General features: G+C 42.4%; 2 protein-coding genes across 3 annotated transcripts; one reads left to right on the top strand and one right to left on the bottom strand.

Annotated features, from left to right (window-relative positions):
- The first annotated feature begins 534 nt into the window (after positions 1 to 534).
- Positions 535 to 14,732, top strand: LOC110490124 (transmembrane gamma-carboxyglutamic acid protein 3). Of its 2 annotated transcripts, XM_036944425.1 has the most exons (5): positions 535 to 756; positions 861 to 986; positions 2,209 to 2,254; positions 5,206 to 5,366; positions 11,588 to 14,732. In XM_036944425.1, exons 3-5 carry the CDS (start codon positions 2,245 to 2,247, stop codon positions 12,158 to 12,160), a joined length of 744 nt encoding a protein of 247 aa, XP_036800320.1. In that variant the 5' UTR covers positions 535 to 756; positions 861 to 986; positions 2,209 to 2,244; the 3' UTR covers positions 12,161 to 14,732. The 2 variants fall into 2 exon arrangements, with proteins under 2 accessions (XP_036800320.1, XP_036800321.1); XM_036944426.1 differs by lacking the exon at positions 861 to 986.
- Positions 14,733 to 19,424: 4,692 nt separating this feature from the next.
- On the bottom strand, positions 19,425 to 21,462 carry LOC110490732 (odorant receptor 131-2-like). The gene is made up of 3 exons (XM_021564189.2): positions 21,261 to 21,462; positions 20,684 to 20,852; positions 19,425 to 20,543 (listed from the first exon to the last, which is right to left on the bottom strand). The coding sequence occupies exons 1-3, from the start codon at positions 21,460 to 21,462 to the stop codon at positions 19,940 to 19,942; spliced, it is 975 nt and encodes a 324-aa protein (XP_021419864.1). The 3' UTR covers positions 19,425 to 19,939.
- Between the last annotated feature and the right edge of the window lie 816 nt (positions 21,463 to 22,278).

Genomic DNA, 22,278 nt, shown 5'->3' with positions numbered 1-22,278 from the left:
AACAATTATCGTCTTGTCACCATCTCTTTTGAAGCCTACAGATGAGCTATAAAAGGCCTATTACTAGGGTTCCTTTTTTACGTTTTCGACCGTTCAATTGAACGGAAACGGTGCTGTACTGAACGACCTGTTGAAAAACGGGGAGGGGTTGTGGGTTGGGGAACGCTGTCAGCATGGCCACTGTCCTTTAAATAAGTCACTCGTTGCTTCAAGCCGCACCTTGCCACGCCCACCAAACGGGAGCAAACGTACCTCAAAGTTTGTTCAAGAATGTGCAACAACGGTTTGGGGAACGTGTCGTTCAGTACAAACTGTTCCGCAACATAGTAAACGTTAAATCGAACTGAACGCACCTATAAAAAGATAACTGCGTGGAAAATGAAAGGGGGAATTCTGGGAGGTGAAGTATTTTGGTGTAAGGTGTGGTTTAGAGCAGGCGGCGGTGCTTTCCAGAAGGCTTTCATAAATACCCTGAACAAGAGTGAAAGCACGGATAAACAGCAAAACATTGATTGGTTAAACACACACATCATATTCTATCAGCCCCACACAAGACGAATTAGATTAAACTGGGGGCGCTTTTTTTCAACAACTCCATCACCCGAATGTCTCCGTATTCATAGAGGGTTGTCTCCCAATTCCTAGGAGTCATTTCATTGGACAAGGCCGGGGATTCCTCTTCTGCCATTGCATGGGCGATATTTCGGTCACAGTGTGGTACTGTCTCGTGTGGTGGGGTTCTCGCTTATTAAAAAGGTAAGTGCTATTCCGAATCATTGGGACTTCCACTCCCTATACCCTAACCCTAATTTAACCCCCACACTTACCCTAACCCTAAAATTAACCATAATCCTTACCAGTTAGGGTGAACCTCATCAGATTTCAAATTCAATGGGGTGACGTCAGAGTTGTACATCCCACGGATCCCGTATAGCAATGACGCGGATGGATATTGAAAGCCCTTTGCTGTAGCTGGAGAGTGGAAGGTAGGGTTTCTTATTCGTTTAATTTCCAAACGAGTTATGTTATAGACGGCAATTTATGAGGAACAGTATTTAATTTGAGTAGGCTAGAGAAAAACACATTTTATGATCAGAGATCGTCGTATAATGGTAGAGAGAGAGAATGAGAGAGAATGAGAGTAAAGCGACAGCCAGACAGTCAGCAATGGTCTGCCTTTCCAGAAAAATGACTGTAACTCAACAAGAGTCTTTATAAATGTTTCATTTTATATTATGGCAGCAAGAGCAGAGGGATCTTTGGCTAAGGTCACGACAATCACACATTTTCAAGTCATTGTTTTTCTTCAAATGTCATTCTTAGGTTATTTACATTCTTGTTGAATATTATATTACCATATTTTTCCCTTTAAGTGTAATTTCAAATAGGGCATGAAATTATTCTTTCAAAATATATCCCCCCCTCATTTTACATGGTAGCCTACTATTTGAGATTGTGGATGTGCAAACTGAGGCCGGGGTGTGCTTGTAAGGGCTTGCCTTGCAAGCATCTGTGTTGTTGGTCTACAGGAGGCTGGAGAGAGTTGATGTATAGGGCTCGTTTATCTGTATGGCAGATGGTTCGCGCGATCTACCGTGCGTGCTGCTTGCGCTCATATATCTCCGTTTTCTACAGCAGATTACATTTTAATATTCCATCTCCACACGCGCCTTCTCGAAATGATTTAATTTAGGCAGCATCCAGGATGGGGTTGGGGGGAGGAGGGGGGGTGGGGGTGGTTACGTTGCCTCTCACGCGACTCATGGTGATCAATTTATAAAGCATATACATCCCTATTATAGAGAGCATGTTCCTCCACCATGCATTATTGAAACTCGGTGTCTTTGCCAGAAACAGATGTAAGAACCATTTTATGGGTGGGCTACTGTATGACATCATGCCCAGCGCCCTGATTTAAGTAGAAATACAGCTGGACCCATCATGGATTGAAGAGGTGGAGGGGGATAACATTCCTAAAAAGCAACTGTTTGCAATCGCCAACATTTTATCATGAGGCATTTGCAACGTTATTATTTCTCAATACAATACTTTATGATTTTGTAAGGCATGTAATATCAAGATCATAGTAGTAGCCTGTTGTTATTTTATCCTAAACATTGGGAAAATGGCTGAATTTCTTATTGCATTTTATCAGGGTACACTGCGGCCTGACTTTGTGCTCCTCTTTCCTCTTCTCTCCTCCCACAGGTTAGAAAGTCTTGGTCTGAGTAGCAGGGGGGTAGGATGGCGGAAGGTAAGAACATAGCATGGCCTGCTCCTCTGGATCTCCTATGGCTAATCTGTTCATTGTAACAACTGTATTATAACCTGTATCATAACAGTGTTAGAACTGTACTATAACTATACTAAAACAGTATTGCATTATTGTATACGGGGTTTGTATATGTACAGTGCAGTCAGAAAGTTTTCAGACCCCTAGACTTCTTCCACATTTTGTTAAGCTACAGCCTTGTTCTAAAATGGATTACATTTGTTTTTTCCCTCTTCAATCTACACACAATACCCCATAATGATGAAGCAAAAACACGTCAACAGTGAAGAGGCGACTCCGGGATGCTGGCCTTCTAGGCAGAGTTGCAAAGAAAAAGGCATATCTCAGACTGGACAATAAAAATAATAAATTAAGATGGGAAAAAGAACACAGACACTGGACAGAGGAACTCTTGGAGGCCAGCATCCCGGAGTCGCCTCTTCACTGTTGACGTTGAGACTGGTGTTTTGCGGGTACTATTTAATGAAGCTGCCAGTTGAGGACTTGTGAGGTGTCTGTTTCTCAAACTAGACATTCTAATGCACTTGTCCTCTTACTCAGTTGTGCACTGGGGCCTCCCACTCCTCTTTCTATTCTGGTTAGGGCCAGTTTGCACTGTTCTACATAGCGTTGTACCAGATCTTCAGTTTCTTGGCAATTTCTCGCACGGAACAGCCTTCATTTCTCAGAAAGAGAATAAACTGATGAGTTTCAGAAGAAAGTTATTTGTTTCTGGCCATTTTGAGCCTGTAATCGAACCCATAAATGCTGATGCTCCAGATACTCAACTAGTCTAAAGAAGGCCAGTTTTATTGCTTCTTTAATCAGAACAAACGTTTTCAGCTGTGCTAACATAATTGCAAAAGGGTTTTCTAATGACCAATTAGCCTTTTAAAATGATAAACTTGGATTAGCTAACACAACGTGCCATTGGAACAAAGGAGTGATGGTTACTGATAATTGGCCTCTGTACACCTATGTAGATATTCCATAAAAAATCAGCCGTTTCCAGCAACAATAGTAATTTACGACATTGACAATGTCAACACTGTATTTCTGATCAATTTAATGTTATTTTATTGGCAAAAAATTGCTTTTCTTTCAAAAACAAGGGCATTTCTAAGTGCCCCCAAACTTTTGAACGGTAGTGTAAGCATTCAGTCCCTTTACTCAGTACTTTATTGAAGCACCTTTAGCAGCGATTACAGCCATGAGTCTTCTTGTTATGACGCTACAAGCTTGGCACACCTGTATTTGGGGAGTTTCTTCCATTCTTCTCTGCAGATCCTCTCAAGCTCTGTCAGGTTGGATGGGGAGCGTCGCTGCACAGCTATTTTTAGGTCTTTCCAGAGATGTTTGATCGGGTTCATGTCCGGGCTCTGACGGGGCCACTCAAGGACATTCAGAGACTTGTCCCGAAGCCACTCCTGCGTTGTCTTGGCTGTGTGCTTAGGGTCGTTGACCTGTTGGAAGGTGAACCTTCGCCCCAGTCTGAGGTCCTGAGCGCTCTGGAGCAGGTTTTCATCAAGGATCTCTCTGTACTTTGCTCTGTTCATCTTTCCCTTGATCCTGACTAGTCTCCCAGTCCCTGCCGCTGAAAAACATCCCCACAGCATGATGCTGCCACCACCGTACTTCATTCAGTATAATGATGGCGTCAGGTTTCCTCCAGACGTGACACTTGGCATTCAGGCCAAATAGTTTAATCTTGGTTTCATCAGATCCGAGAATCTTGTTTTTCATGGTCTGAGAGACTTTAGGTGCCTTTTGGCAAACCAAGCAGGCTGTCATGGGCCTTTTAGGGCTTCCGTCTGGCCACTCTACCATAGAGGCCTGATTGGTGGAGTGCTGCAGAGATGGTTGTCCTTCTGGAATGTTCTCCCATCTCCACAGTGGAACTCTGGAGCTCTGTCAGAGTTGCCATCAGGTTATTGGTCACCTCACTGACAAAGGGCCTTCGCCCCCAATTTTTCAGTTTGGCTGGGTGGCCAGCTCTAGGAAGAGTCTTGGTGGTTCCAAACTTCTTCCATTTAAGAATGATAGAGGCCATTGTGTTCTTGGGCACCTTCAATACTGCAGACATTTTTTGGTACCCTTCCCCAGATCTGTGCCTAAACACAATCCTGTCTCGGAGGTCTACCGACAATTTCTTTGACCTCATGGCTTGGTTTTTGCTCTGACATGCACTGTCAACTGTGGGACCTTATATAGACATGTGTGTGCCTTTGAAAATCATGTCCAATCAATTGAATTTACCACAGTTGGACTCCAATCAAGGATGATCCAGGGAAACAGGATGCACCTGATCTCAATTTGGAGTCTCATAGGAAAGGGTCTGAATACTTATGTAAATAAGGAAAAATGTCAATTGTAAAAATATCTAAAAAAACATTTTTCACTTTGTCATTATAGGGTATTGTGTGTAGATTGATGAGCATTTTTTTTATTTAATCCATTTTAGATTAAGTATGTAATTTAACAAAATGTGGGAAATTGAAGGGGTCTGAATACTTTCCGAATGCGTTGTATCAGTTGTTCTCTCTTTGTGCCTCCCAAATGGCACCCTAGCCCCTGTATAGTGCTCTACTTTTGACCAAGCCCCATAGGGAATGGGTTGCCGTTTGGGACACAGCCTCTGACTGCTCCCCATTGGAAAGGGAACACTGTCTGTGTGTGTGTGTGTGTGTGTGTGTGTGTGTGTGTGTGTGTGTGTGTGTGTGTGTATTCAACAGAATGTGTGAATACATAAGAATAGATAACCAAGGTCAACCAGCCACAGGTCACCTTCTCGAAGCTGCAGCTCTCCTCCACGCAGAGGGAGTGTGTGTGTTTGAGTGTGTGTTTGTGTCATGCTCTTTCATGTTCTCCTCGCTGTGAGTCAGTTGCATTCCTAGATGTGAAGGATGCTCACAAACCAATCTTTCTCTTTGTAGCGTTCGTAGATGAGAAGGATGCTCACTCTCTCCTCAAGCGCTTCCCCCGAGCCAACAGTTTCCTGGAGGAGTTCAGACAGGGTAACATCGAACGGGAGTGTGTGGAGGAGAGCTGCAGCTTCGAGGAGGCCAATGAAGTGTTCGAGAACAAAGAGAGAACAGTAAATTATATCACACTCCTCTTTAGATAAACAGATTTATTGATTACTGGGCCGAATCATTGAGTTCTGGTTTTTGAGTTTTGGTTATACATGTATGTGCCCATACAGTATGTGTGTTATAACACACGTCTCTCCTCTCCTCGTCTTCCCCCTCTCTCCTTACTTCTGTCCTCTTCTGTCCTCTTTTCTGTCCTCTCTACTCCTCTTCTACACCCGTCTCCTTTTCTCCTCGCCTTTCCTCGCAGGTTGACAGCTTTTGTCATGAATCTGAGCAAATAATTACAGTTGAAGTCGGAAGTTTACATACACTTTAGCCAAATACATTTAAACTCAGTTTTTCACAATTCCTGAAATTTAATCCTAGTACAAATAAGTTGGATGAATTTTGGCCCATTCCTCCTGACAGAGCTGGTGTAACTGAGTCAGGTTTGTAGGCCTCCTTGCTAACACACGCTTTTTCAGTTCTGCCCAGAAATGTTCTATGGGATTGAGGTCAGGGCTTTGTGATGGCCACTCCAATACCTTGACTTTGATGTCCTTAAGCCATTTTGCCACAACTTTGGAAGTATGCTTGGGGTCATTGTCCATTTGGAAGACCCATTTGCGACCCGGCTTTAACTTCCTGACTGATGTCTTGAGATGTTGCTTCAATATATCCACATCATTTTCCTGCTTCATGATGCCATCTATTTTGTAAGTGCACCAGTCCCTCCTGCAGCAAAGCACCCCCACAACATGATGCTGCCACCCCCGTGCTTCACGGTTGGGATGGTGTTCTTCAGCTTGCAAGCCTCCCCCTTTTTCCTCCAAACATAACGATGGTCATTATGGCCAAACAGTGCTGTTTTTGTTTCATCAGACCAGAGGACATTTCTCCAAAAAGTACGATCTGGCTTTTTCGTGGAGGTTTTGGAGCAGTGGCTTCTTCCTTGCTGATCAGACTTTCAGGTTATGTTGATGTGGGACTTGTTTTACTGTGGATATAGATACTTTTGTACCTGTTTCCTCCAGCATCTTCACAAGGTCCTTTGCTGTTGTTCTGGGATTGATTTGCACTTTTCGCACCGAAGTACGTTCATCTCTAGGAGACAGAGCGCGTTTTCTTCCTGAGCGGTATGACGGCTGCGTTGTCCCATGGTGTTTAAACTTGCGTACTATTGTTTGTACAGATGAACGTGGTACCTTCGGCGTTTGGAGATTGCTTCCAAGGATGAACCAGACTTGTGGAGGTCTACATTTGTTTTTCTGAGGTCTTGGCTGATTTCTTTTGATTTTCCCATGATGTCAAGCAAAGAGTTTGAAGGTAGGCCTTGAAATGCATCAGCAGGTACACCTCCAATTGACTAAAAGTATGTCAATTAGCCCATCAGAAGCTTCTAAAGCCAGGACATCATTTTCTGGAATTTTCCAAGCTGTTTAAAGGCACAGTCAACTTAGTGTATGTCAACTTCTGACCCACTGGAAATGTGATACAGTAAATTATAAGTGAAAAAAGTAGATGTCCTGCACAAAGTAGATGTCCTAACCGACTTGCCAAAACTATAGTTAAACAGAAATTTGTGGTTGAAAAACGAGTTTTAATGTCTCCAACCTAAGTGTCTGTAAACTTCCCACTTCAACTGTATTATTTCTTAACTGTTTCCACAGCCTTTCTTTAGTTTGCTCAACTTTTTGGTCCAACTGTTAAGTGATCAAATAATTATTATTGGCGCAAACTTAACTCCAATACAGTACCTGCAGCGTATGTGATGAGTCAAGAGAGACGAGTGCAAAAAGGGTACATTTAGAATTCCGGGTAGTTATTGGTTAACTATTTAACTAACAACTTATTGTTTCACAGAATTCCATTCTTCCAGCTACGCCACCATGTCTGTGTCAATAACTGATTTCACATCTATATACCTCTTCTCACAGGACTACTATTACTGTGGAACATCGGTTATGTAATTATTACCCAAGCATGTCTGTTTTTCCAGTGGATGATTCAGACAGGATTAGTGTTACAATAGAACATCGGTTATGTAATTATTACCCCAGCATGTCTGTTTTCCAGTGGATGATTCAGACAGGACTAGTATTACTATAGAACATCGGTTATGTAATTATTACCCAAGCATGTCTGTTTTTCCAGTGGATGATTCAGACAGGACTAGTATTACTATAGAACATTGGTTATGTCATTATTACCACAGCTTGTCTATTTTTCCAGTGGATGATTCAAACTGGACTAGTATTCCTATAAAACACAGGTTATATAATTATTTCCCCAGCATGTCTGTTTTTCCAGTGGATGATTCGTACAGGACTGTATTTTTAAAGAACATCGGTTATATAATCATTACCACAGCATGTCTGTTTTCCCAGTGGATGATTCAGACAGGACTAGAAAACTATAGAACATCGGTTATGTAATTATTACCCCAGCATGTCTGTTTTTCCAGTGGATGATTCAGACAGGACTAATATTACTATAGAACATTGGTTATGTATTATTACCACAGCATGTCTGTTTTCCCAGTGGATGTTTCAGACAGGAATTGTATAACTATAGAACATCGGTTATGTAATTTTTACCCCATTTTGTCTGTTTTTCCAGTGGATGATTCAGACAGGACTGGTATTACTTTAGAACATCGGTTATGTCATTATTATCCCCAGCATGTCTGTTTTTCCAGTGGATGATTCAGACAGGACTGTATTTTTAAAGAACATAGGTTATATAATCATTACCACAGCATGTCTGTTTTCCCAGTGGATGATTCAGACAGGACTAGAAAACTATAGAACATCGGTTATGTAATTATTACCCCAGCATGTCTGTTTTCCCAGTGGATGTTTCAGACAGGAATTGTATAACTATAGAACATCGGTTATGTAATTTTTACCCCATTTTGTCTGTTTTTCCAGTGGAGGATTCAGACAGGACTAGTGTTACTATAGAATATCGTTTATATATTTATTACCTCAGCATGTTTTTTTTTCCAGTGGATGATTCGTACAGGACTACTATTACTATAGAACATCGGTGATGTAATTATTACCCCAGCATGTCTGTTTTTCCAGTGAATGATTCATACAGGAATATTGTTTCTGTGGAACACCGGTTATGTAATTATTACCCCAGCATGTCTGTTTTTCCAGTGGATGAGTCAGACAGGACTTGTATTACTATAGAACATCGGTTATGTCATTATTACCACAGCTTGTCTCTTTTTCCAGTGGATCATTCAAACTGGACTAGTATTCCTATAAAACACAGGTTATATAATTATTTCCCCAGCATGCCTGTTTTTCCAGTGGATGATTCGTACAGGACTGTATTTTTAAAGAACATAGGTTATATAATCATTACCACAGCATGTCTGTTTTCCCAGTGGATGATTCAGACAGGACTAGAAAACTATAGAACATCGGTTATGTAATTATTACCCCAGCACGTCTGTTTTTCCAGGGATGATTCAGACATTACTGGTATTACTTTAGAAAATCGGTTATGTCATTATGATCCCCAGCATGTCTCTTTTTCCAGTGGATGATTCAGACAGGACTAGTATTACTATAGAACATCGGTTGTGTAATTATTACCCCATTATGTCTGTTTTTCCAGTAGATGAGTCTAGTGTTACTTTAGAACATCGGTTATGTAATTTTACCCCAGCATGTCTTTTTTTCCAGTGGATGATTCAGACAGGACTAGTATAACTATAGAACATCGGTTATGTAATTATTACCCCATTTTGCCTTTTTTCCAGTAGATGATTCAGACAGGACTGGTATTACTATCGAACACTGGTTATGTAATTTTACCCCAGCATGTCTTTTTTTCCAGTGGATGATTCAGGCAGGACTAGTGTTACTATAGAACATTGGTTATGTAATTATTACCCCAGCATGTCTGTTTTTCCAGTGCATGAGCCAGACAGGACTTGTGTTACTGTAGAACATCGGTTATGTAATCATTACCCCAGCATGTCTGTTTTTCCAGTGCATGATTCAGACAGGACTAGTATAACTATAGAACATTGGTTATGTAATTATTACCCCATTTTGCCTTTTTTTCCCAGTGGATGATTCAGACAGGACTGGTATTACTATAGAACATCGGTTATGTAATTATTTCCCCAGCATGTCTGTTTTTCCTGTGGATGATTCGTATAGGACTAGTATTACTATAGAACATCAGTTATGTAATATTACCCACAGCATGTCTGTGTTTCCAGTGGATGAATCAGACAGGACTAGTATTACTGTAGAACATCGGTTGTGTAATTATTACCCCATTATGTCTGTTTTTCCAGTGGATGATTCAGACAGGACTAGTGTTACTATAGAACATCGGTTATGTAATTATTACCCCAGCATGTCTGTTTTTCCGGTGGATGATTCAGACAGGACTAGTATTACTATAGAACATTGGTTATGTAATTATTATCCCAGCATGTCTGTTTTTTCAGTGGATGAGTCAGACAGGACTAGTATTACTATAGAAAATTGGTTATGTAATTATTTCCCCAGGATGTCTGTTTTTCCAGTGGATGATTCAGACAGGACTAGTATTACTATAGAACATTGGTTATGTAATTATTACCCCAGCATGTCTGTTTTTCCAGTGGATGATTAAGACAGGACTAGTATTACTATAGAACATCGGTTATGTAATTATTACCCCAGCATGTCTGTTTTTCCAGTGGATGATTCAGACAGGACTGGTATTACTATCGAACATCGGTTATGTAATTATTACCCCAGCATGTCTGTTTTTCCAGTGGATGATTCAGACAGGACTGGTATTACTATAGAACATCGGTTATGTAATTATTACCCCAGCATGCCTGTTTTTCCAGTGGATGATTCAGACAGGACTAGTATTACTATAGAACATCGGTTATGTAATTATTATTCCAGCATGTCTGTTTTTCCAGTGCATGATTCAGACAGGACTAGTATTACTATAGAACATCGGTTATGTAATTATTACCCCAGCATGTCTGTTTTTCCAGTGGATGATTCGTACGGGATTAGTTTGACCAAACTGCCCCTGTAATTTTTATTTCCTTATTCAAAATTGCCTGTGTTGACGGATTTAAGATTTTTCTAATGTTTATGGATTGCCTATTATTGGCCTGATGGCTTTCAGTTTTGAGAAAGACATAATGCATATCAATAAGAACCATGAATTGTAACCTATGGCAATTTATCAATTCATTGGCACAATATCGTCTACTTCATCTTTTAAAAGAGAAGTTTGGCACCAGGAAAGTTGATATGTGACAAAGCATATCATTCATTTGTAGGCAATTTGCATATCACTTTGTTTTAAGTGTCAATTTTTCCCCATGTTTTTACCCAAACTGAGTGCAGCACCCGTTAAACTCTGTAATATCCCTCAAAACACAGGGAAGACGATTTGCACTGGCTAAATATTATCATAGGACCTGGGAGTTTGCCGAAAAACAGTAGGTTTTTAGGGCTGGGATAATAACGTTCCTGCCAAGTAAAAACAACTGACATGGCAGATTCGGACAGGACTAAAATGATGGATGTGGTGATTTGTGCTCGTGCACATAATTACATTACCTGAGCTCCCACAGTAAAACTTATCCCATCCCAATAGGGCTTTAAGGTTATACTTTGCACTTAAAATGTAAATCTCAGAGCTAAGGTATTTGTTTAAGTGCAATGTGTAGCCATACAGGTGAAATTAGTTATTGACACAGACATGGTGGTGTCGCAGGAAGATTGGAATGCTTTGAACCAATAGGTTGTCAGTTCAAATCCCAGGTGTAGACATGTTGGACATGAATTACTGTATAAATGACCATGTGCAATGTAATTATGTACTGTATGTGAACTATGTACATGTAAGTTTGAAGAAGTTGTATGTGAAAATCACTGTGTTTAACTAGTTCCACAACCTTCTTTAGGTAAGATGTCCCAAAAATAATTTGAACATATGAGACACTTTGAGCAAACACATTTTAATTTGACAGAATTTTTGGCAAATGTTGTCACATTTTTTAAAGTTCAGGTAACACTGACCAAAAAGTTGAGTAAACAAAAAAAACACCTAATAATATTTAGTTGAAACAATTGTTGTTGTTTTTTTACAGTGTAGATGGGCCAGCTGCAAAGTCAAAATGTACTATATTGTCAAAATTCATGAAAACAGAAATTCGCTTTTTGGTCTTAATAAATGCCAACCTGCCTCTACTCTCCACCAGATGGAGTTCTGGAAGACTCGCAGTGTGTACACGGTGAGCAGCCACGAGCAGACCAGGGACGGCCGTTCAGAGGGCCACCTCTACATGGTGGTTCCCCTGCTGGGCGTGGCTCTCCTCCTCCTCATCGCCCTCTTCCTCATCTGGAGGTGCCAGCTGCAGAAGGCCACACGGCGGCGGCCAGCCTACACCCAGAACCGCTACATGAACAACCGCAACACCCGCAGCCTGCCGCGCATCCTGGTCCACCGGGACACGCCATCCCACTCCGAGACCCCCTTATCCAGGCCCACGGTGGTGGTGAGTGGGGTGGAGAGAGTAGTAGGAGGAAGTGGAGGAGGGTCGCTGGTTTGCGCCGCAAACGTTCCCCAAGAACCTCACTCCCACCCTCAGAACACTCGCTCAGCCCTGTACGTCCAGGATCCGTCTGTGTCAGTAGCGTCGCGTCTCTCCGGTGCCACACCTCCTCCTTCCTACGAGGAGGTGACAGGACACCTGGAGAGCAGCAGCGACGAGGTGTCGGCGCCGTACAGCGACCCTCCGCCCAAATATGAGGAGATTGTCAAGGAGAAGTAAGCAGAGGGAGGGAGAGAGGGATGGAGGGAGGCTGGGCCGGGGGCCATACTGTCAGATCCATCCCTCCCTCCATTGTCCTTGTCTCTGGTCTGAGGGGCTGGCAAACTGCTAGCTATCCGTGGGAAAGAATGCACTGTGGTATCTAATATCTTGAAGCACTTGTTGTATCTATCGCTGACTGACTACTGTACAAGGTTTGGAATGACGATGATCTGTGCTACACTGTGTTTTCTTCTTGAGTTATCTATCTTGCCAATGCCTGGGGTTTGGCGGTCTGTTTTGATTTTGCATTGTTGTTATGCATCAGTGTTTCTCACTGTACTCTGAATGTGGTGGTCATTGTTTACTAGTGCGTATGACTCTGCAGTGAAGCGCTATATCCATAATAGCTGTATATTTATACTGTATACTTTTCCACCTTTCTCTCATCACACCAGCTGTAGCTAGTCACTTGGAGAAATACAATCGCTGCGTCTACACTGCCTTCCCCCCCTAAACACTGAAGAAACGACACCTTTCCCGGACACCCCGAGGCACCTTTAAATGTGTCAGCCATCCCAAATGGTGCCCTATTCCCTACATAGTGTACTCACTACTTTTGACCAGGGCCATTTGGGACGTGGTTGTGAGAAGAATGGAACATTGCCAAGTCACCCTCCATCCCCTGAGAGGAAGAGACTACTGTGTGGATGAAGGTAGTGAGGAAGTTTCCAAGCCCTCAGTAGTACTTCTTCCTCTCCAGAGTTGTGCCGTGACTCATGATAAAGGAGAGTTGATTTGCCAAATGTGCCACTGCTGATTACGTGTACTGCTTTCTGAACACACAAAATGAAAAGAAAAGGTATATTCTTTCATTTATTGAAAGTAGTATGGTTTAACAAACAGAAACAGTAGCCAGTGCTTGTGGACTATGGGACTATAGGACTATCTTATTATGAAGAGGATGCAGCCAGACACAGCGGATGAATTGGGATCTTCAGTGTTTCTCCTCTTTGTCTGAATCCAACGCCAAGGCCGTCTTTCTCCACATATATCCTCTGGTCATGGAAGGGCCTTGAATTAAGAGGAAACGGATGCACTCCAAGTGTATGGTTGGAAGAACACGCGTACTATCTCAAAATGTCAATCAGGTATTTGAGTTTTTGGCTAATTCGAAAATAATTGAATGACCTGATAATTAATTTCAGTCCTTTATTAAGCTTACCAGTAAATATACTATCTTACACACACAAACAAAGACACACAGGTACGCACGCACGCACAAAGACACACACACACAAAGACACACACACACACACACAGGTACGCACGAACGCACACACACACACAAACACACGCACACACGGGTACGCACGCACACACACACACACACACACACACACACACACACACAAAGACAGAGGAAGCACAATCAGTAGCTCTGACAACATTCCAGTCAACCCTCAGCCTATCCCTCTCAAAGCTGCAAAGTGAACTTTACAATGCTGGTTTCAGTACTGCTGTGCTATAACTGTTTACAATTGCTACTTTTTAAAATCTTGTTTGAATAGATGCGTAAGAAATCTCTAGACTAGTGAGCCATGGTCGGGTATATCACCATCATGACTGCTGAATGGTACAAATGCTCTTCTTTTCTTTAGTCTCTTCTTGTTTTGTTGTTTGCCTTTTGACTGCTTTTTCACTTGTGTCTCGTTTTGTTGGTGTTCAAACCATGTTGAACCAGATATCCACCAACCAGGACATGCAACAGAAGTAGTGTTTCAGAATCAGCTCAGGTTGCCAGCAGTAACAGTCTCTATGTTATATACTAACCACTGCCAATGGCTGGACCAAATGGGATCACAAGATAACTCTGACTTGTACAGCAATACCTGGAGTACCTGTTTTTTACACAGGGGAGAGAGAAAAGGAGCGACCAAGGGCAGAGAGAGAGAGAGAGAGATAGGGAGCGGGAGATGCCCTCTGGCCTGTCTGGGGCCTTCTCCTCAAGGTTAGCAATGTAAGCGTCTGGCCTGGGCTTAGTCTGCTCTGCAGTTTTCCAAGGAAGGAGGGATGACAAAACAATAGGGCTTCTACAGGGAAGGGAAGGAGGGATGGACACAGGGCTACTGTAATGGTCCTTCCCTTTCTAGAGGAGCTAGATGCTGGCTGCTTCTGATGATGTGAGCACTGTCTGTCTGCTTCTGATGATGCGAGCGTTGTCTGTTTCTGTCTGCTGACTAGTTCCTAGTGTCCCCGGGGTCTCAAGGCTCTTTATACTGACATCTATTCTACAGTTTGTGCTGATTCATATTCATGGAATGAACAATGTGCGAGAGTGTGTGTGCGTGTATGTGTGTGTGAGATCCTGTATTTGTGCCCAAACTCTCCTTAAAAATTCACTTCACTAAAGATTGAAATACTCCACAAAAACAATTGTTTATGTTCTTTACTATATCTATATATTCATGCATGTACATGTAAATATACAGTGCGTTCGGAAAGTGTTCAGACCCCTTGACTTTTTCCACATTTTGTTATGTTACAGCTTTATTCTAAAATTGATTAAATACTGTTTTCCCCTCAGAGGTCTACACACAATAAACCATAATGACATGTTTTTAGAATATTTAGCAAATGTATAACCCCGCCCCCCAAAAAACATACCTTATTTACATGAGTATTCAGACCCTTTGCAATGAGAATCGAAATAGAGCTCAGGTGCATCCTGTTTCTACTGATCATCCTTGAGATGTTTCTACAACTTGATTGGAATCCACCTGTGGTAAATTCAATTGATTGGACATGATTTGGAAAGGCCCACACCTGTCTATATGAAGGTCCCACAGTTGACAGTGCATGTCAGAGCAAAAACCAAGCCATGAGGTCGAAGGAATTGTCCGTAGAGATCGGAGACAGGATTATGTCGAGGCACAGATCTGGGTTTGGCGTACCAAAACATGTCTGTAGCATTGAAGGTCCCCAAGAACACAGTGGCCTCCATCATTCTTAAATAGAAGACTTTTGGAACCACCAAGACTCTTCCTAGAGCTGGCCACCCAGCCAAACTGAGCAATCGGGGGCGAAGGGCCTTGGTCAGTGAGGTGACCAATAACAAGATGGTCATTCTGACAGAGCTCTAGAGTTCCTCTGTGGAGATGGGAGAACCTTCTAGAAGGACAACCATCTCTGCAGCACTCCCCCAATCAGGCCTTTATGGTAGAGTTGCCAGACGGAAGCAACGCCTCAGTAAAAGGCACATGACAGCACATCTGGAGCTTGCCAAAAGCCACCTAAAGAGTCTCAGACCATGAGAAACTAGATTATTTGGCCTAAATGCCAAGCGTCACATCTAAAGGAAACCTGGCACCATCCCTACGGTGAAGTATGGTGGTGGCATTATCGTGGTGGCATTATCATGCTGTGGGGATGTTTTTCAGCAGCAGGGACTGAGAGACGAGTCAGGATCGAGGGAAAGATGAACGGAGCAAAGCACAGAGATATCCTTGATGAAAACCTGCTCCAGAGTGCTCAGGACCTCAGACTGGGGTGAAGGTTCACCTACCAACAAGATAACGACCCCAAGCACAAAGCCTGCGTAGGAGTGGCTTCGGGACAAGTCTCTGAATGTCCTTGAGTGGCCAAGTCAGAGCTCGGACTTGAACCTGATCAAACATTTCTGGAGAGACCTGAAAATAGCTGTGCAGCAACGCTCCCCATCCAACCTGACAGAGATTGAGAGGATCTGCAGAGAAGAATGGGAGAAACTCCCCAATTACAGGTGTGCCAAGCTTGTAGCGTCATACCCAAGAATAATTGAGGTTGTAATCGACCAAAGGGGCTTCAACAAAGTACTGAGTAAAAGGTCTGAATACTTATGTAAATGTCATATTTCAGTTTTTAATTATTAATACATTTTAATTAAACCTGTTTTTGCTTTGTCATTATGGATTATTGTGTGTAGATTGATGAGGGAAAAAACTATTTAATCAATTTTAGAATAAGGCTAACCTAACCTAACAAAATGTGGAAGAAGTCAAGGGGTCTGAATACTTTCCGAATGCACTGTAGATATATATATGGCACACTACGGTTGATGTTTTCTAATGGTTTTTAATGGGTGCATGAATATCTGATCATTTTTGTCAATGACTTGGGTTCAACACTATGTCTACATGCCAAATGGCACTCTGTTCCCTATGAAGTGCACTTCTTTTGACCAGAGGCCTATGTGCCCTGGTCAAAAGTAGTCCACTATATAGGGAATAGGGTGCCATCTGGGACGAAGCCTATATCACTAGTCTAGAAGTGACTGTGCTTGTGATGCTGTTCAATGTTTAGAAAGACGGACCTTGAAGCCTCACAAATAGGGGCCAGAAGTTGAACCTGTTTAGAAAAACCCTTGGCTCTATTCATGATCACGCCTCAAGAAAGAACTGTGAGCACAATGAGATGGACTTATATGATTGGGTTACAGTGGTGCTACATTAGCCTGAATGCTGATCTGTTTGTGCTATCTTGCCAACTCCTGTCACTCATTGTCATGCCTAACATTGACTTCAAAATGACAGCAATGGAGTTGGCAAGAGCACAAACAGATCTGGGATCAGGCCAATGCTACAGGGAGTTCATTACGAAGAACACTGCTTGCTGCTCTCCACTGTTACATAAATCAGTCAACAACAGGTATAGGATCAGAAAACTGCAATTCTAACCTTTACCAGTAGCGGGATGAAAAACATCTGACCCTGTATCAGTGTATAACAGCTGTTTCTACCTACGGTGCATAAATGAGGGTTACAAGTGAGAGTAGCTTAGATAGGTCTCCTAGACTAATGAACCTTGGACAAGGCCTCATCAACATTCAGTTAGTTCAGATACAATTACATAAGCCACAGCCTGGCCTCCCACTCTGTTAAAGTTGATTTCACCCAGTTATCATGAAGAAACCACTGAAATGTTAGAAATGTCCAAATACTCGTTCTCTTGTTACTGGATGTCCATTAAATGGGTTCAGCCTGACAAATGCTTTATTAATACTCACGTGTCTTTGACCAAAGTACCATACAGTCTGTCTCTGGGTCACTGGCCCTATGCTCTGGTCCAGGGCATTACATGTGGCCTTCTTCAACAAGGCTTGGCGCATGTAACCCCCTGGACCAGAGCAACTGTGGTCTATGCTTCCTCCTGGTTCTGTCTGGTTGTGGATATACTGGGCTTTCTGGGTCTCAAATGTCGCCCTATTCCCTATATGGTGCACTTCTTTGGACCAGGACCCATAGGGATCTGGCAATAAATAGTGGACCATGTAGGGAATAGGGGGCCATTTGGGGACGCAGGCCTGCATGTGGGTCAGTGTGAGAGTCGGAGGAGAGGGTGATGTGAAGGGGGCTGGGTGTCTCTCATCTTATGACAGACCCAGTGGAATTGGTGGTGGTCCTAATGGAATACAATAGAGTTAAAATAGGTTGCTGTTAACCCAATTTCAAACACAAACCATGTGGTTGTACTGCTGCCTATCACTTTCTATGTATTATAAAGGGGGTGGGGGGTGCAACAAACATACATTCAGTCAGCTACTGTCATATTTTGGTATAGTTAAGTTGACAACAATGTATACAATATTACAATGTAAACAATATTACATATCTTCAACTGTCTTTTCATGTTTCAATTGGGGTGAAACGTGTAATATACAACGAGTGTACAAAACATTAGGAACACCTTCCTAATATTGAGTTGCACTCCCCTTTGCCCTCAGAACAACCTCAATTCGTCGGGCGTGGACTCTGCAAGGTGTCGAAAGCGTTCCACAGGGATGCTGACCCATGTTGACTCCAACATGTTGTGTCAAGTTGGTTGGTTACACACAGGAAGCTGTTGAGCATGAAAAACCCTGCAGCATAGCAGTTCTTCACACACCGAAACCTTTGTGCCTCGCACCTACTGTCATACCCCGTTATAAGGGACGTGAATATTTAGTCTTGTCCATTCACCCTCTGAATGACACACACATACAATCCATGTCTCAACTGTCTCAAGGTTTAAAATCCTTCTTTAACCCGTCTCCTCCTCTTTATCTACACTGATTGAAGTGGATTTAACAAGTGACATCAATAAGGGATCATAGCGTTCACCTTTATTCACCTGGTCAGTCTGTCATGGAAAGAGCAGTTGTTCCTAAAGTTTTGTACACTCAGTGTAAATGTCATGCAATTGCAAAGTGAGGTCAGGGAAGAATGTTTTTTTAGACATATTTTTAGCGACCAGAAAACGTCTAACAGCCAAAATATGAGCTCTTTCCCAGATGTCTCCATTACCTTGTTGTAATCAGGTTATCTTTATAAGCAGAAAACCAGTTTACAATGCCAAATGTTGCCCCCTGGGTAAGTAGGCTAATGTATCTACGTCAGATTGTGGATGCTGGGGGGGGGGGGGGGGGGGGGGGGGGGTCTGTCCCAAATAGGTCCCAAATGGGTGCCACGTGGCTCAGTATGGCACGTCCCATGGGAGACCAGTATGAAAAATGTCTGCACTCACTACTGTAAGTCACTCTGGATAAGAGCGTCTGATAAATGACTAACATGTAAATGTATTCCCTTTAAAGTGCACTACTTTTGAGAAACTATTCTCTATGTGTCCCAAATGGCACCCTATGGGACCTGGTCAAATGTAGGTCTAGTGCACTAAATGTGGAATAGGGTGCCATTTGGGACACATCCCTCTGTCACTAAATCCTCTTTGTCACAGTGGATGGATAACATCATCACTCGATAGTCACACACACCACATACCGTACTAAGTGCCAATTTCTCTCTTTCTCTTGTTGGTAAAGCACTGATGCTGAATTACTTTGTGAATATATTAAAGTGCATTTATCCATACTTGCTTTCTCTCTCTCTGTGCCTCTGTTGTGTCTGTGATTGGTTTTGTATGAGTCAGGTGATCAGATTATTTGATTAGGAGATGTCTTAGCAATGAGATAAAAATGTGTAATCTACATGGCACATTGAAGGATGTGTGGCTAGGTAGCCTGGTTAAGACTGACTGAAAGCTGTACTCATCATTGGGCGCACTGTTCAGTCTGGTTAAAGCAGTGTATGTGACCAAAGGGCCGGTGCTGGAAGGCTGTAACTGCACTTTGGCTCCATCTGGTGGGCAAACAGAGGAGTGGGTCACTGCGATGGATCAAAGAGTGAATGAACATTTCAAGGTAATGAAGCTTGGGAAGCACGAGAAGGTCAAATCCCTTTTATTAAATATTCCTAAAAATCAAGGGGTTTATTTAATGAATTGTATTACAGGAAAACATACATACTGTGGTTTCAAGTTAAAGGGGCAATCCGCAGTTGAAAGAAACAATAACAAAGCGGCACTGTTTCGGTAAAAAGCTGACGGATGAGGCTGGAGAAATGTAACTAACTCTCAAATTCAAAGAAGATGCTATGGATGCAAGGACTGACATTCCATGACATCAAAATTATAGTGTTAACCGTGTTTTGAGGCTATGGAGTGTTTGTTTACATTTACTTTGTTTTACGAACATTGGAGTCAAACAAACGTCTAAATGCCTCGAACCCCATCAGAAGCCGAAGTATAAGTAATATTCTTCAAGAATCAATGGGTGCATATCCTTCATTTATTTGTAAGGTAAAAAAGTATGTACCAACTGCAGATTGTCCCTTTAAAACATTCACATACCTGTGTTTTAGTTTAGTTCATTCTTCCAGCATTATTACAAGTTCTTAAAAACTGTTTTCATTAAAAACGGAATAAATGTTTCTGTTACAAGAAAAAACATCAATAGCTGGAGATTTTAATGGGCTCCACTGTGCGTCTGAGGCCACAGGTGAGATGGTACATGAGGATGTGTCTGAATGCCTTGTCTCTCAGGCCGTAGATCAGAGGACTCAGACACCTGGGCAGGATAATCAGGATGATAAACACAATATACTCAATCTGTGTGGCTTTGTCCATTGCTCTGGATTTCAAGGCTGACACTATAGTCGGAACCAGGGTGGAGGAGAGACTCAGGCCTAGCTGGATCAGGTGCAAGAGAACCGTGTTACGAGCCTTGCTGTTTATGTCCTTGTCTGCGGAGGCCGACTTGGCTACCATCATCATAGCGATGTAGGAGTACATGATGATAAAACCAACGGTCATGAAGACGATGCTGATGAACACGTTGTCTACCTGGTTGTGAATCTTCAGGTGGAAAAGCTCGCTGGTAGAGCAGAATTCCTGCATGAACTGGTCCAGGGGCATGGACTCTAGAACCAGCAGCATGACAAGCTTAATGATAGTGTTTAGGGAACACAGGATCCACACCACAGCAATGACCACGCCCGTAGTCCTGGGGGTGACAATGGAGGCATGCCTCAGAGGAAAACAGATCGCCACGTACCTGGAAAGGATTTTTTATTGAGTACCAAACATAGGCCCTGGTCAAAAGTAGTACACTATTTAACCTTTATTTAACCCTTGAGGTTAGAAACCTCTTTTGCCTGGGGGACTAAATAGGGGAATGGGTATAAGCAAACATACCTCTCTAGCGACATCACAGACAGGTTGAGAGGGGAAACAGCGCTGGTGAAAATGGCCACCAACACAATCACAACACATATATATCGGATCACAAACAACCCAGCGACGGCTAATATGTACAGCAGTTGGCTGGTCAGCAGTAGGATGGTGTCGGCGAAGAGGAGGTTACCTACCGGAAATGAACACGTTAAACATTTGTTGGGAATACAATAATTACACAATAACAGATTGTATTTTAACACAACTTGAATTGTAATGCATTCTGCCCCATCTTTGCTTTCACAAATACATGAAAAGCTAGTTTGGAGTGCATTTAGAGCTTCTAAAGACCTAAACACCAAATGAATTGGGAACAGGTTATCGTGTAACAAGCCACAGGCCATGGAAGATTTCAAATGGAGTGTATGACCTGATTGGGCTAGCAGTACTGCTGAAGCATCTGCACACTTCTACAGAGGCGGCTTAGGTTCAGATCTGGCCTACTGCCCCTTGACACAACCTGTGTCTTTCCCCACTGTCATCCTCTCTCAATATCTGTTCGATACTCATGTATAAAACGTCCGGTAGCCAGGTTTACCAAACAAGATGTAGCGTGAGGTCTCTCTGAACATGGGCTTGCTCTTCAGACTGTACAGCATGATAGTGTTGATGTAGAGGAAGAGGAGACATGGAGACACAGACAGAAAGCTCATGAACGTCCTTATGGGCACTGCCAACCTCTGATTGGTCAACGAAACGTTGTTGGACAGGAGCTGGAATGGGGGTGTTGTATTGGACATGTTTCAGGCGCATCTGTAGAGACAAAAATACTTTAAACAAAAATATTTATATTACATGTACAGTGAGGTCTGTACAAATATTTGGACAGTGACACATTTTTTGTTGTTTTGGCTGTGTACTCTAGCACTTGGTAGCGCAGCGGTCTAAGGCACTGCATCTCAGTGCTAGAGGTGTCACCACAGACCCTGGTTTGATTCCAGGCGGTCCCATAGGGTGGCGCACAATTGGCCCAGCTTCATCTGGGTTTGGCTAGTTTAGGCCGTCATTGTAAATAAGAATTTGTTCTTAACTGACCTGCCTAGTTAAGGAAAGGATAAATAAGAAGTCCATATCAGATGAACCTTTCAGAAATTACAGTAATTTTTGAACATAGTCTCCTCCCTTTTAAGGACCCAAAAGTATTGGGACAAATTCACTCATATGTGTATTAAAGTTGTCAAAATGTTGTTTTTGGTCCCATATTCCTAGCACGCAATGACTAAATCAAGCTTGTGACTCTACAAACTTATTGGATGCATTTGCAGTTGGTTGTGTATCAGATGATTTATGTCCAATAGAAATGAATGGCAAATAATGTATTGTGTTATTTTGGAGTCACTTTTACCGTAAATATGAATAGAATATGTTTCTGTACAATTCAACATTATGAACATGAATGAAAATACTCTCAAATTAAGCTGACAGTCTGCGCTTATAGTCATTGTATAATGTCAAAGTGCTGGAGTACACAGCCAAAACAAAAACATCATTGTCACAGTCCAAATACTCTTGGACTTCACTGTATCTGTAATACAGTATATAGCTTATACAGGTCT

The sequence above is a fragment of the Oncorhynchus mykiss genome, chromosome 15 (genome assembly GCF_013265735.2).
Source record: "Oncorhynchus mykiss isolate Arlee chromosome 15, USDA_OmykA_1.1, whole genome shotgun sequence".
NCBI lineage: Eukaryota > Metazoa > Chordata > Actinopteri > Salmoniformes > Salmonidae > Oncorhynchus > Oncorhynchus mykiss.
The sequence above is the reverse complement of the archived record's forward strand: the minus strand, read 5'-3'. Positions and strand labels throughout refer to the sequence as shown.